The 20,143-nt window shown below is 40.1% G+C and overlaps 1 protein-coding gene across 5 annotated transcripts in view; it reads right to left on the reverse strand.

Moving 5' to 3' along the window:
* Positions 1–19,674, reverse strand: part of qkia (QKI, KH domain containing, RNA binding a) — a 185,782-nt gene extending 166,108 nt beyond the window's left edge. For all 5 annotated transcript variants that reach the window (XM_057859665.1, XM_057859662.1, XM_057859660.1 and 2 more), the window contains exon 1: positions 19,203–19,674. In XM_057859665.1, the coding sequence (XP_057715648.1) occupies positions 19,203–19,347 (145 nt within the window). In that variant the 5' untranslated portion in view covers positions 19,348–19,674. The remainder of the gene's footprint in view (positions 1–19,202) is intronic.
* Positions 19,675–20,143: the final 469 nt, after the last annotated feature.

Here is a 20,143-nt window from a genome sequence, read left to right on the forward strand (position 1 = left end):
ATTTTATGGCGACAACTTAACAATTTAAAGCGTAAGCTTGATTCTCATGGAAAATTGCACCAGAAATATTCATTCAACACAATTAAAATTTCTGACTTAACTCATTCACTCCCAGCCATTTTCACCAGAGCAAGGCCCTTCGCTCCCGGCCGTTTTTCTGGATTTTCACTGACTTTGCAAGGCCCACAGAAAATTCTGTTCTATTGCTGTATAAACATTGAACCCACCAAAAGAAAGATTAGATGCTCTTCTTACAGCAGAAAAAAAGTAAGTTCATATCTTTTTCCATTATTTAGAAAACAGCATTAGAAAATAGCTTAGTTTGAGCAATTTTCCAATTTCTGATGAAAAAACTGAGAAAATTAGCTGTTTGTAGAGGCATACATTTCAAACATAACTTTGACTTTAACACAGCTATGTTTTGCATTAGTTACATCCCAAACATCTGAATAATGTTTCCTTTTAAAAAATATCATAATGAACAAGACAAATAGAGCTTTTGATAGCAAAGGAACAATTTGTTTACATATGACTACTGAGAGATGACGCCTGTTGTCGCTGAGATGACGCCGTTGTCGCCGCGTCTGCCGAGTAAACTTTTCCCTCATTGTTGTCTGTCTCACAAAAATGAATTATTTTTGAATCTCTGCGGGGTCTGCTTAGCGAGCCCGCTGCACGGTGTTTCAGTCGTTTTGCTCTGTCGTCCAGCGCCTGGCATTCCAGGCGTCCTCTCGGTTGTTTTGTTTGGTCGTCCGCCGCCTGGCATACTGCCGCCAGCGCTCCGACCGTGCTGCCCGGCCTTTCATTGCTGTTGAATCGTGTTGTGGGTCTTTACAAAATGCGCTACTGCCTTCCAGTGGCCAATTGTATTGCTTTAAAATGAGTTTGGAGGTTTGTTTTTTGTTTCTCAGATAGATCGTAAGCTATAGATTCTTCTTAAAAAAAAAAAACAAAACGCAAAAGACGTATGAATACGTTTTTTGGACAATGAAGCATTTAAAAATAGAACGTATTTATACGTTTCTGGGAGCAAATGAGTTAATCACATTAACAGGCAGTGCAATACCCAAAAACCATTTCAACCAGCTGAAAAGGTTTTAACCAGTATCTTTTAGTATTCATTTTTGAATTTTTTTTCCAGAGAAAAATGGACAAAAACATAAATTAAACAATTTATAGCTTCACGTAGTAGTTCTGTTAATTCTTGATACTTGCTACTAGTCTGCAGGCATGACCAACTATAACATGGTGAAATAGGCGAAATACAACAAGGGTCGACCTTTTCTAATAAGTGACCAAACTACACATCTTCGACCACAGAAAAGAGCTGGAAATCTTTGATAGTAAATGTTACCGGTTGTTAGAGCAAGGTCTTCTAAATACCGTAATTTCCCGAATATAAGGCGCACCCGTGTATAATGCGCACCCCATATTTACTTGTAAAATCTAGGGGAAATTATTGTACCCATTTATAACGCGCACCCTAATTTTAGCACCAATAAATAGAAGAATACAAGAAAACAGAGCTCGTGTACAGATACAGAAATGTCATTTCATTGACCGGTGAAACACAGCACAAGCATAGCACATTGGTAGTTCAAAACATTACCATAAACTGACAATATTTACGGTAATAATATGATTTGACAACTTCTCCAACATACCAGAATTTAGGAAAAAACAAAACAGATGTGACTTTTCATTTAGAGGCTGCTGTATAACTTGCTCGTTTCATCATGATGAATAAATGTTTCTTCCATGGATTGATACGGTAAAATGAAAGTGAGAACGTTTAAGTCGAAATCCGTGAGAGCTCATCGCTGTCAACACAAAAGTAACAATAGGAAATATTGTTATTTGGGTTTGAGTTTCCCGACGGACAGATATAGTTGACGGACACACACAGGAAGTGTGTTGTTACGTTTGTAATGGTCCAAGTTGCGGAGCTGCAATAAACGTTGACTCAAATGAGTTCAAGAAACTAAATTCTGTGCTTTATGAAGCGTGAAAAAAGCAGAATTTAACACAGACGAAATCATTCGGCCGATTAGAGTGAAGTATTACCGAAACAAAATGGTGACGTCACATACCGTAATGGTCGGCAACGGGTCGCCGCATACGTTTCTTCAACACAACGTGGCCGTGTCAGTTAAAAAAAATCGGTTTATATATATGTAACATATATATATATATTTCTGTCTCCATCCATGTACCCGTTTAAAATGCGCACCATGATTTTACAAGTTGATTTTGGGGGAAAAAAGTGCGCGTTATATTAGAGACATTACGGTACATTTTAGCCAGCTTTACAGAAAGTCTTTGGCTATAGGGTCATACCGCAGGTCTTAATGCACAAATCCGATTTTTGTGTGTTTTTCCGACTCGAGTCAGGCATTAACTTGACGATCCGAACGGGACAGGACGCATAGAAGTGGACCATTTCAATTCCGATTTGGGTCACTTTCGTATGTGGTTAAAATCCGATCTGGGCCAGATTTTTCCAGAATGTGGCGGCGGTCTGAACTGTCAAGTCTCCCAAACCAGAATTTATGCAGCAATTACGTCAGCAAAGAGCAAGAGCTACAGAGGACGGCAGCGATTGAGCAGTGCATTACCCTTAGCGCCTAGCTTGAATTCTGCTTTTAGGGAAGAGGCGGGCTAAACAACTGTTTAAAAAATAAGAAGAAGAAATTGGGGGGAGGGGATAAGCCTGAGAATGCTCAGTTTTCTTTCTGTACTCCAAATGAGCAGTACTGTCTTTCAATTTTGATTAAATGGCCGAGAGTCGGTGCTAACTGACCGTATGTATCCGATTCATGCATGCAAAGTGCGTGCATAAGTTCTATCTAGGGCTGCACCTATCAATTATTTTAGTAGTCGATTAATCGATGAACTAGTTAGTTCAATTAATTGAGTAATTGAATAAGGAACATTAGAAATTAAAATACCTGGGATGAGCCTTAAATGGTATAAAAAAAAATAAATAAATAAGGATCTAAGTACAACAAAGGAACAATTGGCTAACTTACATAGCAAAAGTCCGCTAGCTTTAATGCTATTAAATGCCAACTTTTTTTTTTACAATGCTCATAACAAATGGTTCAGACTTATATTCCCACAAAAAAAAAACAAAAAAACGGCTAAATATACAGTATCTATAAACTAAATTGGTCTAAACAGGGAGCAGTTGGATTCAGCCATGTGAAATGAGGCAGACCATAGGCCAGTGTATCCACCCTAATCAATAAAACTAAATGTAAACACTTTCAAAATAAACCATTAAAACGCCACGTTAATGAAACGAATACTCGAAGCAACAAAATTTAATTCGAATATTTTTTCCTAATCAAATACTCGAGTTAATCGATTAATCGTTGCAGCACTAGTTCTATCAACCCATATAAACTTTGAATATGCGACTAAACGTCCTGTTTTTGGAAATCATAATATGATCACCTTAGAATGACGTAGAGCCAGCATGTGTAGTCATTTCTTTTTATGCTTCTGTGCATGCGGGTCAGTTTGCTCAGCGCGTGTCGGACTTACGGGCTCAATGGAAAAAGGCAGTCTGAACGGGCACGTCAAAAAGACAGAAATGAAGAAAAATCGGATTTGTGCATTAAGACATGCAATATGAATCTAGCCTTAGAGTCATGAAAAAAATAAAAGCCATTTTATCTGACAGAATTGCTGGAACTGTAGCTTGTCCAAACATGCACTACTAAGGAAATATGTACACTGAGTGTCTTCAGCAGATATTGTCAAAGGTAAACCATTCTAAACTTCCCTTTTTCTATACCTTTGACTCACGTTTTATAAATTGGTTAGGGTCTACATACAGTATGTCTAGCGAGATATGCATAATTTTAGGCTATACTTGTGTGCAGGAACCTGCAGTAGTGTGTGCCTAACCCAATAAACAAAAAAGCCCATTGTGTTTCTGTCACTAGCAGAGGGAAGGAAGGCCAGGACTCAGGGGTGGCGTGTGGAACTGAGAAAGGGGTCAATAACCTTTCCCCATAGCTAACAAGATGACCCCATTCACATCACATTGGAGGAATTCTTTCCTCCACATACCACCGCCCCACTTTTTAAATCATAGTTGCTATCATTGTGTGCTTAGTTGACACACCTTTTTTTCCAATGAGAGCAATCCATCAAGCGAGTAGCTTGGGCTAAGAACCCCTTTCATACTGAGCAACAGAATTTGGCTTTTCTTTCATTGTCACAAACCACGCTAAATAAGCTCTTTGTTTTTTCCAGCTAATGTCTCATTGTACAAAAGCTCCCGATGTTTTTATTTGTCATTGTCGTCCCCCCAACCCAACCACTGCAAAGATAAGGAAAGGCACACCTCATGAAGATAAACAGTGAGACACACAAGCTCAAAGATAAAACTTTCATTATAAATTGCCAGCTGCTTTTACAATCTGAAAATGATAGGTGGATACGCATTAAATGTTATTGCGTTTGTCTATAAAATTAATTTTGGATTACATCACCTGAATCACCTGTCATGAATATTAATGAATGCTGATGACGGATGTCTTTAAGTGTCAATTAGTAAATTGTCAATTTGGATGCAAAGTTTTAAAGGGATACACGGATAGAAAGTTCTGAAAAGATTCATTATTATGAGTTAAAATAATTTGATATGAAAACACCTCTTGATGTTTTCCTTTTTATACAATTTGTAAAATTAGTTTAACGAGTTGGTCGCCTTTGTTGTTGACCTCACAGGGCGGTGACGTCACATGGTTACACTGCCAGACTTCCAGAGTAGCGACATAAACATGTCATCTGTTCAACCGTTTCAATTTGAACCTAACAGTAATGAGCATGACAGCACTGTCGATATTTCACAAAACAAGCAGCTAAGCAAATTGAACAGGAAAGACGGGATGAGACGAGACGAGAGTAGGGAAAAAAAACAGCGTTCTGCCAAAATGTGCTACACCGGTGAAACGTGCTACAAGAGGCGAATTTGACACCCAAAGTACTACTGTACGCTTTCAGCCTGTTTTGTTTAGATGCATACAGACAAAACATACTAAAGATGCCTTTAGGAAAATGTAGTAATATCAAATAAGGGTGGTTTAAATATGCTGTGTGACTAATGTGGTCAACAGATCAACAATCTGCTTTAAAGCTACCACAAGAAAGCACAATGCCTAAAAGTATGAGAGGGAATTACATGCAAAAAGTATTTTGAGGAAATGAAAAGGTAATAAAAGACTCAATAAAAACACAAATATTAATTACTCGCCGCTTTTAACTGATGTGCGCATGTGTGGGATGTCTCGCCACATAGAAGGAATTGCCGAAGACCGGTAGTGTTCGTCTAGTGAGTGACAAACTACATAATCACCCCGAGTATCCATTGCGTGCATTAAAAATGGTGCCCTCTGTAGGTCAAAAAATGTAATAACTATTATAGGTTATTAAATCAATGTCAATATTTTATGTGTTTCTAATCACATATTTTAGTAAAAGAGAATAATTGTGGCTTATTAGAGCCTCCGAGTTTTTAAGTCCGAGGTTTCCTTTGAATGTCTTTGGACTGTGGTTAAGGTTTAGGAACTGTGTTAAGACCCTTTATGACTCATGTCATAAGAAGAGGTGTGCGAAGGGTTATTTCCGATTCTTAGATTATTCGCGATTCGGCCGTGGAAGATTCGAGAACGATTCACAAACATCCAAATTCCGATAATTGAAATATGTCAAGTGAAGCGGAAGTAAAACACACTCAGCGCGCCGCGCGGTCTGCAAGACGCAATGAGGAACAGAGCGAGAGTAGCTAAACATCATGCTTGTCATTACCCGGCCCCATGGTCATCAATAATCGATTTATAACCGAATAGTAGTAATCGTAATCGAATCGTTAGGTGCCCAAAGATTCCCACCTCTAGTCATAAGCATTCATGAATGTTTATGACAGATGTCTCGTCCTCTTATGACACTGTTATAAGAAACATTCAAATCAATGTTACCTAATCTTTATTTTATATTGTGTGCGTACCTGAAAAATCTCAAATTGGAAGCTGATGATTAATATTCAATAAGTTGACTTATCGCTTAAAAAATGTGAGCATTTCGTGAAATTTAGGTCAAACTATTCTGGGAATAATTCAGTGACTGAGAAGAGTTGGTAAACATCAACTCCTGGAGTCTACGGATACTGTGTAAACTCAGCAATGGATAATAGCCCCAGAAAATCATGATGTTTAGCAAATTGCGAAACAACCAAACTGCTGTACAGGAGCGCTGGTGTCAAACATGTGCTTTGCTGTGCTATGTGTGATGGCATCGCTGAGGCAGAGAAGACCCTGTTGCTTCCACTGAAACATTGCTGACGAAGTACTGAATGGGTGGGACAGTGGATTAATGACCTGCGTGAACAAAGTGTGTGCAATGGGAGAAAATCTGCACACGCTTCCCTCTGGATACCACTGTAAGAGGTCTGTGATGTTGTAGGTGGTAACACCATCACAAATTTAAAACTAAATGCTGGACTTCTCTATTTTACAAGCATGTGAATGAAATCTTTTTTGATCGTGGTTCAAAGCGTTACGAATTTCTGACTATGACACCTACAGTGCGTGAGCTTCTTAAGAACATCAAATAGATTGTCCAGCCATCCAGTAGCATTTTAAAAGCCAAGACTTTGCATTCAAAACCACATTCAGAGCATTACCTAAAAGGAACAACAGGTATTCTTGACAACCCCTTTTCTTGAGAGATACTCCAACGCTAACAGAAAAGCAAAAGAAAGGGTTTGCACCATCACACTGTTCGTTCATCTACGCTGAACCGAACAATGTCAATTCCAGGCTTTGTATAAACCGTGGGGAGTCAGTCAGTCGTCTTCAGCGTTGAACAGCCATTTCCAAGGTGGCAGTCATGCTAGAAAGACTTTCACATACTATGTCAATTTCATTCAAAGCAGCACTGGGGAAATCTAAACGGACAATGCCGGAACACAGCCATTGCCGATATGAAGCCTGTTAAATGGAGACTTTTTGTGTTGCAGTAAAATAACAATAGGTTTAAGTTGGAGCTGCAGGACTATTGTTTTGAATGACTAAAAGACAATTGCAGTGGGTATGGGGCGCCGTTTGTAAAGCAGCACATGCTGAAAATTACGACAACATTTTCTCACAGTTAGGGCCACAAAGTGTTTTTAGCTTTTTATATAGTCAAAATGGCGCCATTGCAGATGGAGCGCGACAATGCGTGAGTGGGTCGTGCAGCGCATGCATTAATTGCGTTAAATATTTTAACGTGATACATTTTTTTTTAAAATGAATTACCACAGTTATTGGGATAAATTTGATAACCCTACCTTAAGCCTAAACTAAAGACTCTGGAAAGTGTAACATATTATGTCTGTAACATTAAATACAATTAGAAAACAATTTAATCAAAAAAAATATATATATTAAAAAAAGACATGGCCGATATTTTTTTGCCGATTCCGATACTTTGAAAATGACGTGATCGGACCCGATCGATCGGCATCATCCCTAGTAAGTACTGTATTTGTTTGTTATAACAATAAATCAACAAGATGGCATTAACATTATTAACATTCTGTTAAAGCGATCCATTAATAGAAAAACTTGTACAGTGGTACCTCTACATACGAAATTAATCCGTTCCAGGACCTTGTTTGTAAGTCGAAATGGTCGTATGTCGAGCAGGATTTTTCCATAGGAATACATTATAATTCCATTAATTCGTTCCACAGCCCAAAAACCTGCAGTAAATCCTTAAAAAATACTGCTGGTACTATTACAAATGGCAATTACATATAGAAAAACAAATAAATAATAAATAAAAATCGGATTAATAATATAATAATAATAATAATTCCTGTAATAGTGTAACGAAACGGGTTCTAATAAGGCGGACGTTTTTTTCTGTACCTGAAGGCACCGCGGGGCTGACGTGACAAAGAGGGAGGGGAGCGGGTGAGAGTTTACTTTCGCTTTCAATGCTTTCTTGAGAACATCGTCAATTGCGGCAGACAGCAGGCGTTTTGTGTTGAATAAATTGTGAAAGAAATGATGAAAACGTGGCGAAGCTGGCGATTTCTCTGGAGATGTTACCACAATAAGAATTGTCAGCTTAACTTATAAAGACTGGCGAACGATGGTCGGAGGAGGACCGTGGAGATGTATTGTTGAGCCATTTCACCCCACGCTCATATTTTTCTGTCATTTGCATCTTCATTTAGAAGGTGAGCGTCAACTTTTTCCTTGTTTCACCACCTGTACCAACCTTTTCTGAAACCTGTGTTGATTTGTCACACAAGAAAATCCGCCGTGCATTCGTCTGCAGTGCTGCCATTGTCGTCGTATTTCGAGCATGTCGTCGGATGTAGAAACAAATAGCGAGTAAAATTTTACGTTGGATGTCGAAAAGTTCGTGTGTCGAATCGATCGTATGTCGAGGTACCACTGTAGTTCTTAAAAGATAAATGTTAGTACAAGTTATAGAAATTTTATATTAAAACCCCTCTTAATGTTTTTGTTTTAGTAAAATTTGTAAAAATTTCAATCAACAAATAAACTAGTAGCCCGCCATTGTTGATGTCAATAATTACACAATGCTCATGGGTCCTTAAGCCCATAAAATCAGTCGCACCCAAGCGCCAGCAGAGGGCGACAAAACTACCAAAAACACAAGTGGACATTGCACTTTGCTGTCATTTTAATCTTTTTGAGCGGGGCATGTGCATTAATTGCGTCAAATATTTTAACGTGATTAATTTAAAAAATTAATTACCGCGCGTTAACGCGATAATTTTGACAGCCCTAATATATAGGTAAAATACATATTTAGGAGAAGCTATTTCAAGAGTATTTTGTGTGCTCCAGCTTTTATTTTGTTACTTCCGGTCTCCAGTCATGTGAATTTGCATATTAAGCTAATTAGTTAGTTCCAACCATTTCCAGATTTAGCATTTAGGATATAAATTTAGAATATAGGATATAAATTTAAGATTTAAATGAACTATTTAGTTCTGGATTTAAACATTCAGGTCCAAAACTTCTTATTTAAAAATGAATATTTAGGTTGCTAAAAATAGAAACTCTAAAAATTTCACACCACGTTTTCAACACTGTGTGGCGCTAAATGTGAGAAAATGTTGTTGTAATTTTCAGCATGTGCTGCTGTACAAACAGCGTCCCATAAGTGGGAGTCTGAAGGTTTGGGGTTTATCTTGGTGTGCTAAAAAAGCGGGTAGACTTTGATTAAATAAACACACATTGTTGACTGAGTTTATGATCTTGATTGATGGCAAATTTAATTGACAGCAGTACCAATTGCATTGAAACTAAAGCAATAGCTAGCCAAGAGCAGAAAAACATGAGATGTGACGCGGTCGCACAGATTTGAGACGAACAGCTGACAGCAAGGTTAGAGTGTGCGGTGCTTCATATTCCGATGACAGCGAGCTTCAGAGGAATCAAAATGACGCACTTTTTGTGGCCCCCGCGGGAGAAGGTGACTGTAACCCCGCATGCTCTCGCCAGGCCTCACAGAAACAACACGAGCGGCAGAGGACAGGTAAATTATTCATCTTTGATTTATCGGCCAGGTGAAAGCGAGTGAGATGCCGCGGTAAAGGCTTCCGAACCACAGGGAGACCAAAGTACTAAAGGATCAGGAACGGGATGAGGTGAGATTAACATTGAAAATATCTGCCAAATTAAAAATTTAGAAGATCATTAGTGGACTTCTAAGTAGCTAGCATTTGACACGCTGTGAAACACTGCACATATATTTCAGGCATACATTAGAAATCCCAGTGCAAAACCTGCCGCCAAAGAGAGCGCAGCTGTGAAAATTGAAAAACAAACAAATATGCAGGAGGTTAAGCAGAAATTCCATCAGTGGTTGCCAAAACTCGTTTCCTAGTCTATTGAAAGGACACGAAGAAATTAATGCAGCCGGGGCAGAGGGGTTACAAAGAGACAGAGTGAGCATTCAGTTCATTTTCCCCCTTGCCTCATTTCTGGGATGAGAGGGGTGAAGACAGGAAATGCTGCCAAATAGTGTGATTCATGTTTTGCAGAATTGTTACACGCAAGAGTATCTTGTCAATTAAAGGAAACTATGTTCCTTAACAATGATAAAAAGAGGATGGTTCCAGTAGTTCCAATAATCAATATGACTTGAACAAAAGATAACGCCTATCGCTGTCAATGGCAGCGAATGAGAATAGGCTACGTCTACACTAGGACAGTTAATTTTCTCCCGGCTATTTGGCCAACTATTTTTATTTTTGGGGTTTTTTTTGTTTTTACATTTTTTAAGGACGTTTCAAACTAGCGGCAGCTGAGTGTAAAGGGCTCAGCTACTACCTATTCATTGTGTATGTTAATGTCCGTAACTATGCACGGCCCCCTTAAAAGATGATCAAACTGGGGAGCTGTGACGCAGGGGGAAGCGAGTAGGAAGAATGGGAGAATGGGTGAGATAGCGAGAGATAGCGGTCGCATGTCGCAGCAGCCTGCTGTTATTTTGTTATTGTTTTTCTTTATTATTGTTACCACACTAAAGTGGGTAAGCCAATGCAGACTCCTCTGCTTCTTCACCATATCCGGGGCATTACAGTAGTTTGGATCAGACTTTTTGGTGGACGGCTGTCTTGGACGGAAGACCAAGCCCACCACCACAGCTTCAAAAAAATCCTAGGGGAAACCCTGTGATCAGTTTTTTTTTTCTCAAACTCAATTGAACGCACCACGCGGGAGTAGACGTGCCGATTATCGGTTTCAAGGTATACCGTGGTATGAGAACGTCACGATTTGTGGCGGTTGGCTGCTGAGGAGGCAATACTTCAAATATGATTTCGCATTTACACACAATTAAAGGTTAGTAAACACTCATGAACGTTTTCCACCAGCTACGAGAGTTAACTCCAGCATGTTTAGTGTGTCTAGCCTTGGTAAAACGTGTTTTCTTTGCTCTGGGAACTGTCTGTGTTGAGAAAGAGTGTGTGTCTAATGTAAACATGACATGAGTCATACACACGTGCTTTTTATGTAAAATAATTATTATCGTTCTGATGGTAATAATGCTGAGCACTGGCTGTGGATTTAGGCTCACCTTAAGGACTTTTGTTTGGAATATTTCAGTTATTTTTTTTGTTACTTTTATTTATTTTAACTTAATATTATACTTATGTTCCAATTTCCTAGGATGTCTTGAAAAATAAAAACACTTTTCAAAGGAAATAAGTTGTTTTTTGTTTTTTTTAAACACAGATGAATCAAAGGAAAACATTTGAGAGCTGCCATTGCAGTAACATGAAACTGTGATATTATGGCTTAAGTTTATCATACAGTCAGAATCTCATACCGGCACATGCCAACGCGGGAGCAAGAGTGATGGGAGGGCACACTCAGCATTTACAAGCAGTTGCCGAGTTGTGCACCGTTGCTGGCTGATCGGAGACTTCGCACAAGACAAACTCTGTAACGCTCATCTCCGTGTAATCCGTGATGGGAGGACCACCAATAGGCACTGAATTGAATCATATTATTGCGACGTACGTTTGAAGGTTCAAGAAAAGCGTGTGAATGCATTATCAGCATGTGACAGCTCGTTCATGTCGAACGAACCGGCTGGTGCTACATTTAAAATTAGGGGATGGCAGAGAGGCAGATGCAGTCATCAAAAGAGCCAAATATGACTCCCAAGTTAGCCGGCTAACTACTCTGTGAAAGAACTTACACGGATAAGGGTACATTAGTGTAGCCAACATGCTGTATAGTCTAATTATATGTTTAAGGCCATTATCCATCCTAGTGTAGACGTAGCCTTCGTCAATAAGAATTACACCTCCGTAGGAGAAGGCGGCTGCAAAATAGACGTCACTTGTCACACAGCTGTAAGTCTCCAGCTCGTCTCAAAGAATGAAAACAAAACACACACTTCGCCAGCATTTCAAATTGCGTAATTTCCTCTAGGTTTTTCTGCAATGAGACGCAAATAAAACGGAACAACTTTTTTTAACCATGCTGACATAACATAAGCCAAGGCAGAGGAAGGATCTGTGGCTTGTGGTGAACGTGAAAAGACAAGTCGTGCTCTTGTGGCAATATTAGACAGACAGAAGATCGCGACATTTACTTAAAATTCCTTCAAGGAACAAACTGACAATTAGGCTGACTGTTCTTAAGCCAGGACAGAGTTTAGACGACGGTGACAAAGATAGTACGGCGGGCAGTCTGAATGACGCTCAGAGACAGGAGGCGGCCAAGCAGAGGCGGCGGTGATAAGAAGGGCCCAGCACTCGTGGGATTGAAGCCCGAGATAAGAGCCCAGAGCTGATGTCGGAGGACTTTATCACACAGCACCCGCTGGGAGGTGCCATCACTGATGCGGGGGCTGAAGGTGTAATAGGGGCCAGGTTTTAGGGTCAGGGATAACCGGCCAAAGCTCAATCAGGCCGTGTGGAAGAGCTAAGACACCCAAAGTGAGGGCAAAATAGAGTCATGCCTTCAGTTTTACCAACCATATTTTAATTAGAGTAAAATGTAGCAACAATGGTGGATAGCTTTTCCCCATTTCAGAAAAATCAACAATTGAGCAACATTGCTGTTGTCACAGCTTAGCACTTAACTGTGACACAAGGGAAGTATAGAGTTCTAGCAATCAGACAATACTGAAAATTTGACCTGAAAGTGAAATGGGAGTTTAAAATGTACTAGGGCTGCAGCTATCGATTGTTTTAGTAGTCGATTAATCGATGAACTTGTTAGTTCGAATAATCGAGTCATCGGATGAGGAACACGAAAAATTAAAGTACCTGAGCTGAGCCTGAAACAGTTAAAAAAATAAATAAGGATCTACGTACAACAAAAGAACAATTGCCTAACTTACATAGCAAAAGTCTGCTAATTTAAATGCTATAAAACACAGTTTGTTTGTTTTTTAATAATGCTCTTAGCAAATTGTTCTGACACATATTCCCACAAAAAATTGGCAAAATATAACTATAAACAAAATTACGAATGCATTGAAAAAAGCATTAGTGCAAACAAAAATTTGGCTTATGTTGGTCTTAACATAGAGCAGCTGGATTCAGCCATGTGAAATGAGGCAGACTAGAGGGCAGGGTAGCCACCTAAATCAATAAAACTGAATGCAAAAACTTTCAGAATAAACCATGACAATGCCACTTTAATTAGACAAATATTCGAAGCAGCAAAATTTAATTTGAATCTTTTCTTCTAATTGAATACTCGAGTTAAACGATTAATCGTTGCAGCACTAAAATGTACCAAAAAAATCCAAAGTCCGATATAAGACTACTAGGGCTGCAGCTATCCAATATTTTAGTAGTTGATTCATCGATGGACTAGTTAGTTCGAATAATCGAGTAATCGGATAAGGAACATGAAAAACTAAAATACCTGAGCTGAGCCTCAAACAGTATATATATTAAGGGTGTCAAACGATTAAAAGTTTTAATCGAGTTAATTACAGCTTAAAAATTAATTAATCGTAATTAATCGCAATTAATCGCAATTCAAACCATCTATAAAACATGCCATATTTTTCTGTAAATTATTATTGGAATGGAAAGATAAGACAAAATATAAACAAAATATAAATTCAACATACTGTACATAAGTACTGTATTTCTTTATTATAACGATAAATCAACAAGATGGCATTACCATTATTAACATTCTTTTAAAGCGATCCATGGATAGAAAGACTTGTAATTCTTAAAAGATAAAAACACAGTCAGCGCGGTCTTTGGGACGCAATGAGGAACGGACCGAGAGTAAATATCATGTTCAACTCATGCCGCTGGATAAAAAAAACAATCATACCTGACTGCGGCTGACAGCCGCTACAAACAACACCCAGTTACTAGTTGCAACAAACATACGGCTTCAGTAGATATCATATATATGTAGAACTAGATGCAAAATGACAGACGGCGGCGGTGTTAGAACATATATTATTTAAAAGAGATGCGCAATGACAGACTTTCCGGCGTAAGTAAACAGCCGCCAACTTAAAGCAGAACACCTCTCTAGAAGGCTCTGTTGTAGCGAACCTAATTGACTTTTTAGCTAAAATACTCCTAAATCGGCAGAATCTTGTCTTGAATTTATCTTTAAATGATGAAATAGTTTTAAAACTTTGACAAAAGTAGACAGAAGGGAAATTATGGAATAACGGGAGCAATTTTAACAACTGTAACAGTTGATTCACAACAATAAATTAACTGAATGTAGTTTAAAGCTGCTGATACAGACTGGAGTTTTTTATTTACAGTAATTTTTGTATATTTGTTTACTGTTATATGTTAACTTGATACTGAAATAGTAGTTTGGTTTAGCCTGAGAGGATTTTTGAACAATTTTGGAACTAATGTACAAAACAAAACAAGGATCGGGGTGCATCAATAATTGTTTTATAATCGAATCGGAGCCTCTGAATCAGAATCGAATCGTTAGGTGCCCAAAGATTCCCAGCTCTAATTATTACATATATTTTGTTTGTTCGTGTGTGTGCGTACACCTGTTCACATGGAAACCACTGATAAGCAAAAAACTAAATATGGCACACAAGATGGAAGAATCGAACAAGGTACACCAAGCTGAGGTTTGCTCCAAGGTTTATTTTAGTAGGTGTTACTATAAATCATGTGCTAGATTGCTACAAATTATTGCCTTTGCAATGTTTTAAAATCTTCCGCTTTCAAAACTCAACTTATGGACTACAAGGGATTTCTATTAGATAACGAACCCACAGACTACTTGTGGACAACACTTGAGAAATGCTGGTATCAGGGCAACACAAGCAACTAAAACAGGACCGGCACAAAGCCTCCATATTCGACTTCAACGGCAGCTCCGGCTCAGTAAACCGGCGCAGAGAATGGTGCTCGTTAATTAAATCCCAGTTTATAAAGTGGTGCTTGGGGAAAGGATGCGGGGGAGGGGGAAAGGGGGCTTGATGGCGGATAAAACAGGTTTCAACTTGCGACGATGGCCCCGCAAAACACCCCCAACTGGCCCATTCTGTCAACCTCTATTGGTGCACTAAGCAGAGCGGTGCTCTATCCTATTAGATACTGCATCGATTGTGTGTCAGAGGTTAGAGCGGGTTACGTCCTGTGCCGAATACACACAGTTAACCTAGAAAATGCTCTCACACTATCAAGATGTAGAAAACAATCATGAGTTTGGAGACAGGTTACAGGAATAAAGAACAACTTTATCAAATAAAACAAGTGTAGGACATATGACATTGTCCCGATTGTCAAATTCTCTAAACAAGCATTCCCGAAGGAACAGTCACCATCGAAAAGCTCTGTTATGGACAGGGGACCGTTTGTCCTCCAATTGCTGACAGCTCCCTCGGGGAAAGTCAGAAAGAAAAAAAAAACAAGACAGACACATAAGTGGAGATGCAAAACAAGTTGTACCACACATGCCGTTGCATGGGCCTGGACTCATGCGATGTCCTGTAAAATCTATCAAACAAACAAATCTAACAACAAGCCCCAGAGGAGGGTTTTGGTTTGATTAAACAATTAAAAATCAATACGATTCTTTGGATCGTGATAGAAAAATGCCACGAAAACAAAATCACTTTCACCCTATGCTTTGCTAACTTACAGCGTTGGGCTCGTCCCAACATTGCTGCCTGTTATATGGGCTGTCTTCTCCTGCCAAGTGAAAATATAGCGATTTGAAGCTGCTTGTTGGCTGGCAGGCTGAAAAGATAAATAATAAAATAAAGCGCCCGCCATTGCAGGTGTCACCTCGGGGAGATGAACAACTGAAATGCAAAGGGGATGGGGTGTTCCAAAGGGGGGCACGTGGCTGTCAATCTGCCACAATGACCTTGAGGCACCACATACATGTCAGCAACAAAATGGGTGCGCATGGACGGGCGTCCACTGGAGCAGGGTGGGAGAGACACTAGGGTGGGGCCTGCTTTTCCCCCTCATCATACTAGCAGCTGTAGAGGCATGCATTCAAAATTTGGGCGGGCGAGGCAGGGGAATTCACGCAGCTGTCAGCCTAGCATACTTCCAGACCCACACATTCTGAAAAAGTATCTCTTGGATTCAGCTGTAAGTGCTTTATTGGTTGGGTTTCTCTAACATAAAAACAAATAGTTTCATAACGGGCGGGGTTGCCCTTACATCACAACCCTGGCTTGCATGCAAAGCCCCCTCTGTCACACCAGGGCGGCAAGCCACCGACGACGGGGGCAAGGAAAGCAAACAACCCCTAACAGGATCCAGACGTTTCAGCCTTCTCGGCATTGAGGTGACTCTCATCGCGCACATATGCAATTTCTGGCGCAGGGGTAATATTTGGCCGGGTGCTGTGGAAACCCCTCGTAAACCTCGAAACTGCTCGAGGGGGGTGAAAGTGAAACTTGGGAGTCACAATTGTTTATATCTTGAAGAGGGTTGAAGAAAACTTTTGGTGCATCATCTGTGTTGCACTAAGACTACAGTTGAAAAACTACTTTGTATCAGGAATTTATGTCAAGAAGCTTTGAAATGTATGACAAAGACACCAATACTTGCTTAACGGGACAGGATTAGGGAAGGATCCTTTTATTTTGTCATTATTATTTATTCTTTTTTTTTTTTAAACAACAACTGGTTTTAATTATGAGTCACATGTGGACATCTGTTTCTCAAGAAAGAGGACGCGGGAGGTCCGGATCTCTCCGAGCGCTAATGGATTTAGAACAATCCAGATTGTTCATGATACTTTTTTTGGTCAGTGTGAACAAGAGGAGCAAGATTACCGAAACGGTAAATTCAGAGCACCGTGTAATGAAAGGCAGATTTCTTGAAAATTAAAAATGTTACCCTATTTTTCAGACTATAAGTTGCACCAGCTCAAAAATGCACAATGAAGAGGGAAAATAACATAAGTCGCACCGAAGTATAAGTTGCATTTTTAGGGGAAATTTACTTGATAAAATCCAACACATAGAACAGACATGTCATCTTGAAAGGCAATTTAAAATAAAAATACAGCAGAGAACAACATGCTGAATACGTGTACAATATGATAATGATGCATGAACAACGAAATGTGAACGCGGCCGGTATTATAACGTAACATAGCTATTAAGCGTTATTCAGATAACTATAGCAGAAAGAACATGCTAACAAGTTTACCAAACCATCAGTGTCACTCCAAAACACCAAAATAACATGTGAAATGATATAAGAATGTGTTCATTATTTTACACACAAGTCGCTCCTGAGTACAAGTCGAACCCGCAGCCAAACTCTGGAAAAAAACGGACTTATAGTGCAAAAAATACGGTAGGTTTTTTTCATATTCACAATCACTTGAGTCATTCTTTAGGTTCATACCGCTCAAATGCTATTAAAGCTGTATTAAAATGTCAAGAGTTACGTATGTGTGTTTGCCCATCATCACAAGTAAATCGTTTAGCAGGTTTAGACACTCTTATTGTTAAGTTTTGAAGTTGGTAACAAAACGCAAAACATCATCCACCAATTCTCCATAACAATTATCATGTTCAGGGTTTCTTGGAAGCTCAAACCTATCCAAACCAACTTCAGGATTTGACTGGTTGAAACGTGCTAGTCAATCACATATATAAAGACCAACGACCATTCAGACTGGCTGCAAGTCCATCACTATGCCATCATGACTCAACCAAAGTAATACAAGCAAAAGTAACAAAATCTCAAAAGATGAGCTCATTCCTTCTTCTCTGAACATTTACAAGTGATAATTTACACTTCCTAACACTGTTGGAGTAGGCGTGAATGATTAGTGGTGGAATTGCATTTAATAGGGTTGTGGTTTCTAAACCATTCAAGTGAATTAAAAGCTTGTCATGCTGTCAGAAAAGATCTAAGACTGAATAAAGTTAGTCGCTACCTTACGCCATTGTTTAACTATGTACAGTATTCATTTTCCCTCCAGGTCCGCTTGATTTCAAAGTTTTGCTTATCAACCATCTTTCAGGCAGTCGAGAAATCTGTGCAGACCGGTTTAGCAGCAACATACTCGGGCACCTACGCAAGCCCGGCGACGGCGAAACTACGAAAAGACGGTGTGGTATTTCCGTCCACAGTTGTGTCCAAAATAAAAGAAAACAGGAAGGCGGTTTTGTGTATTTATATCGTGTGAGAATGCGTAACAGTTTTAATTCCAAGTGATACTATAAGCGTTATGCTTCACTCACGGGAGGGGGTTGTGGCGCTCTCTAGTGTCCCCAGCTCGGTTACATAAAACCCGCGTCGCCTCCTCGCTCATACCGGCTTAGGTTGTTGATACTACCGACACAGAGGGGGCCAATAACCCTCAGCTGTATGAAAAATATCCATATTTCAACAATTAGACTATTTAGCGGCTAGGCATGTTTTAGTACGAGACATATAAAGGGCAACGTTAGGCTTTTATTTTTATTTTATTTTTTTCGACAACCGACGCAGCTAAATAGAGGAAATAAAAGCAGAAGTACAACCGTGTTAGTTTTCATTCTTAGAGGGCGAACGAGGGTAAACAGACGAAGAAGAAGTTATGGAGGCTTTCCTAATGTAGACTGGCCATTGTTTGGGCAAGACGCACACAACATTCCTCCGCGGTTTGATCTCGCCCGCTGGGCAACAACTCCGTAACGTTCCAAACAACTAAGAAAAGCATAAGTATAACCCTTGACGTGTCCGTTTGGTGGTAAAGCGACCTAATTGTCTGTTTAGGACGCGTTCCGTAAACAAACGTAGCCAAGTTTGGGTCGAGCGGAGTGGCTAGCGTGACAATGTGGCTAGCCCCCAAAGCTAAAACTACTGGAACATGTGGAACCAGGGCCCCGGCTAAATTAAAACCACGAGCCTCTTAAGTGGCGCAAAGTTCACAATGAACGCAAACAGGGTTTGTTGACTCCGAACACTGGAGGGTGGCGTGTTATTTAAGTGTTATAAACCGAGTAAGAGAAAGTTTTTGTCCAGTCACAAAGTCAACAGTACTAATCAGCCACTCAGATCTCAGCACACACTCGCGATATTTTGTTAGAACGTCCAGCGAATGTGGAATATATATTTAAAAAGAAAGTGGAGGGGATATGGTTAGTTAATCTGGGGTGATCTGTGGACGCCGGACGTCGCCTCGCTCCCTCCCCGGTAGCACCACTACCACCGGCACGCAGCTTACCTTCATCGAGAAGCCGTTCGAGGTGCGTGAAGATGCCGCAGAGATTGGGCAAACTAGTCATGAGCTTCTTCTCGTTCAACAATTGCATCAAATAGTCGGGACTCGGCCTCGGTCGCTCCTTCACTTCGACCTCTCCGACCATCATCTTTGCGGCGGGGAGAGCGGAACACGAAGCACCGCCGAACACAGAATCCTTCTTTTCGGGAGTGGGTGGGTGAGGGTGAACCGAAGAAAGGAGAGAAAGGGAAAAAGAAAGAAAAAAAACTTGCGGCTCCCGATCCCTCGCTTCCCTCCTCTCTTCGTGAGAACAATACTCTGGAATGCCCCCCGTTTCCCGAATTGTTGCAGGCTCGGTGTGTTCGTGTTGTCTGAGCGGTGGAGGAGGAAAAAAAAGAAAGCGTTATTTCCCTTAGCTCGTGGAGACAGTGTGCGCTCGGGGACGTTCGATTCCTCCACTGTAGGCGCGAGGGACTATTCCGCCGGAACGGCTCGTCCTTCCTCGCCGCCGATTGGACAGTGTACTTTCATTGTGCTAATGGAACAACCAATGAACGTCGGGAGCAGAGCCCCTAAGGGGCGGGCCTGGCTCGTCGCTAGAAATGATTGATAGGCACGAGAGCCAATCGCGCGTGGTGCGCAGGAATGCACAACATGCCAGTGAAGTGTCAACACAAACATTCAGGATGCATCAAATGTTGGTACTGCATATCTTAAAAAATAAATATTTAAATAAATAAGTATACACTTATGTAAATGTACTCAACATTACAAAATATCGAAATGGTGATATATCGTGATACTTTGTATCCCAAAAGGGTATCGATATGCTCCTGTCAAGAATTGAGATATCGTTTTAAAAAGGTGTCAATTAAAAAAAAAAAAAAAAAAAAACTGCCATTGTCGGTGCTCGACGCCCAATCCATTTAGACTGGGAACGTTCG

The sequence above is a fragment of the Corythoichthys intestinalis genome, chromosome 15 (genome assembly GCF_030265065.1).
Source record: "Corythoichthys intestinalis isolate RoL2023-P3 chromosome 15, ASM3026506v1, whole genome shotgun sequence".
In the NCBI taxonomy this organism is placed as follows: Eukaryota; Metazoa; Chordata; class Actinopteri; order Syngnathiformes; family Syngnathidae; genus Corythoichthys; species Corythoichthys intestinalis.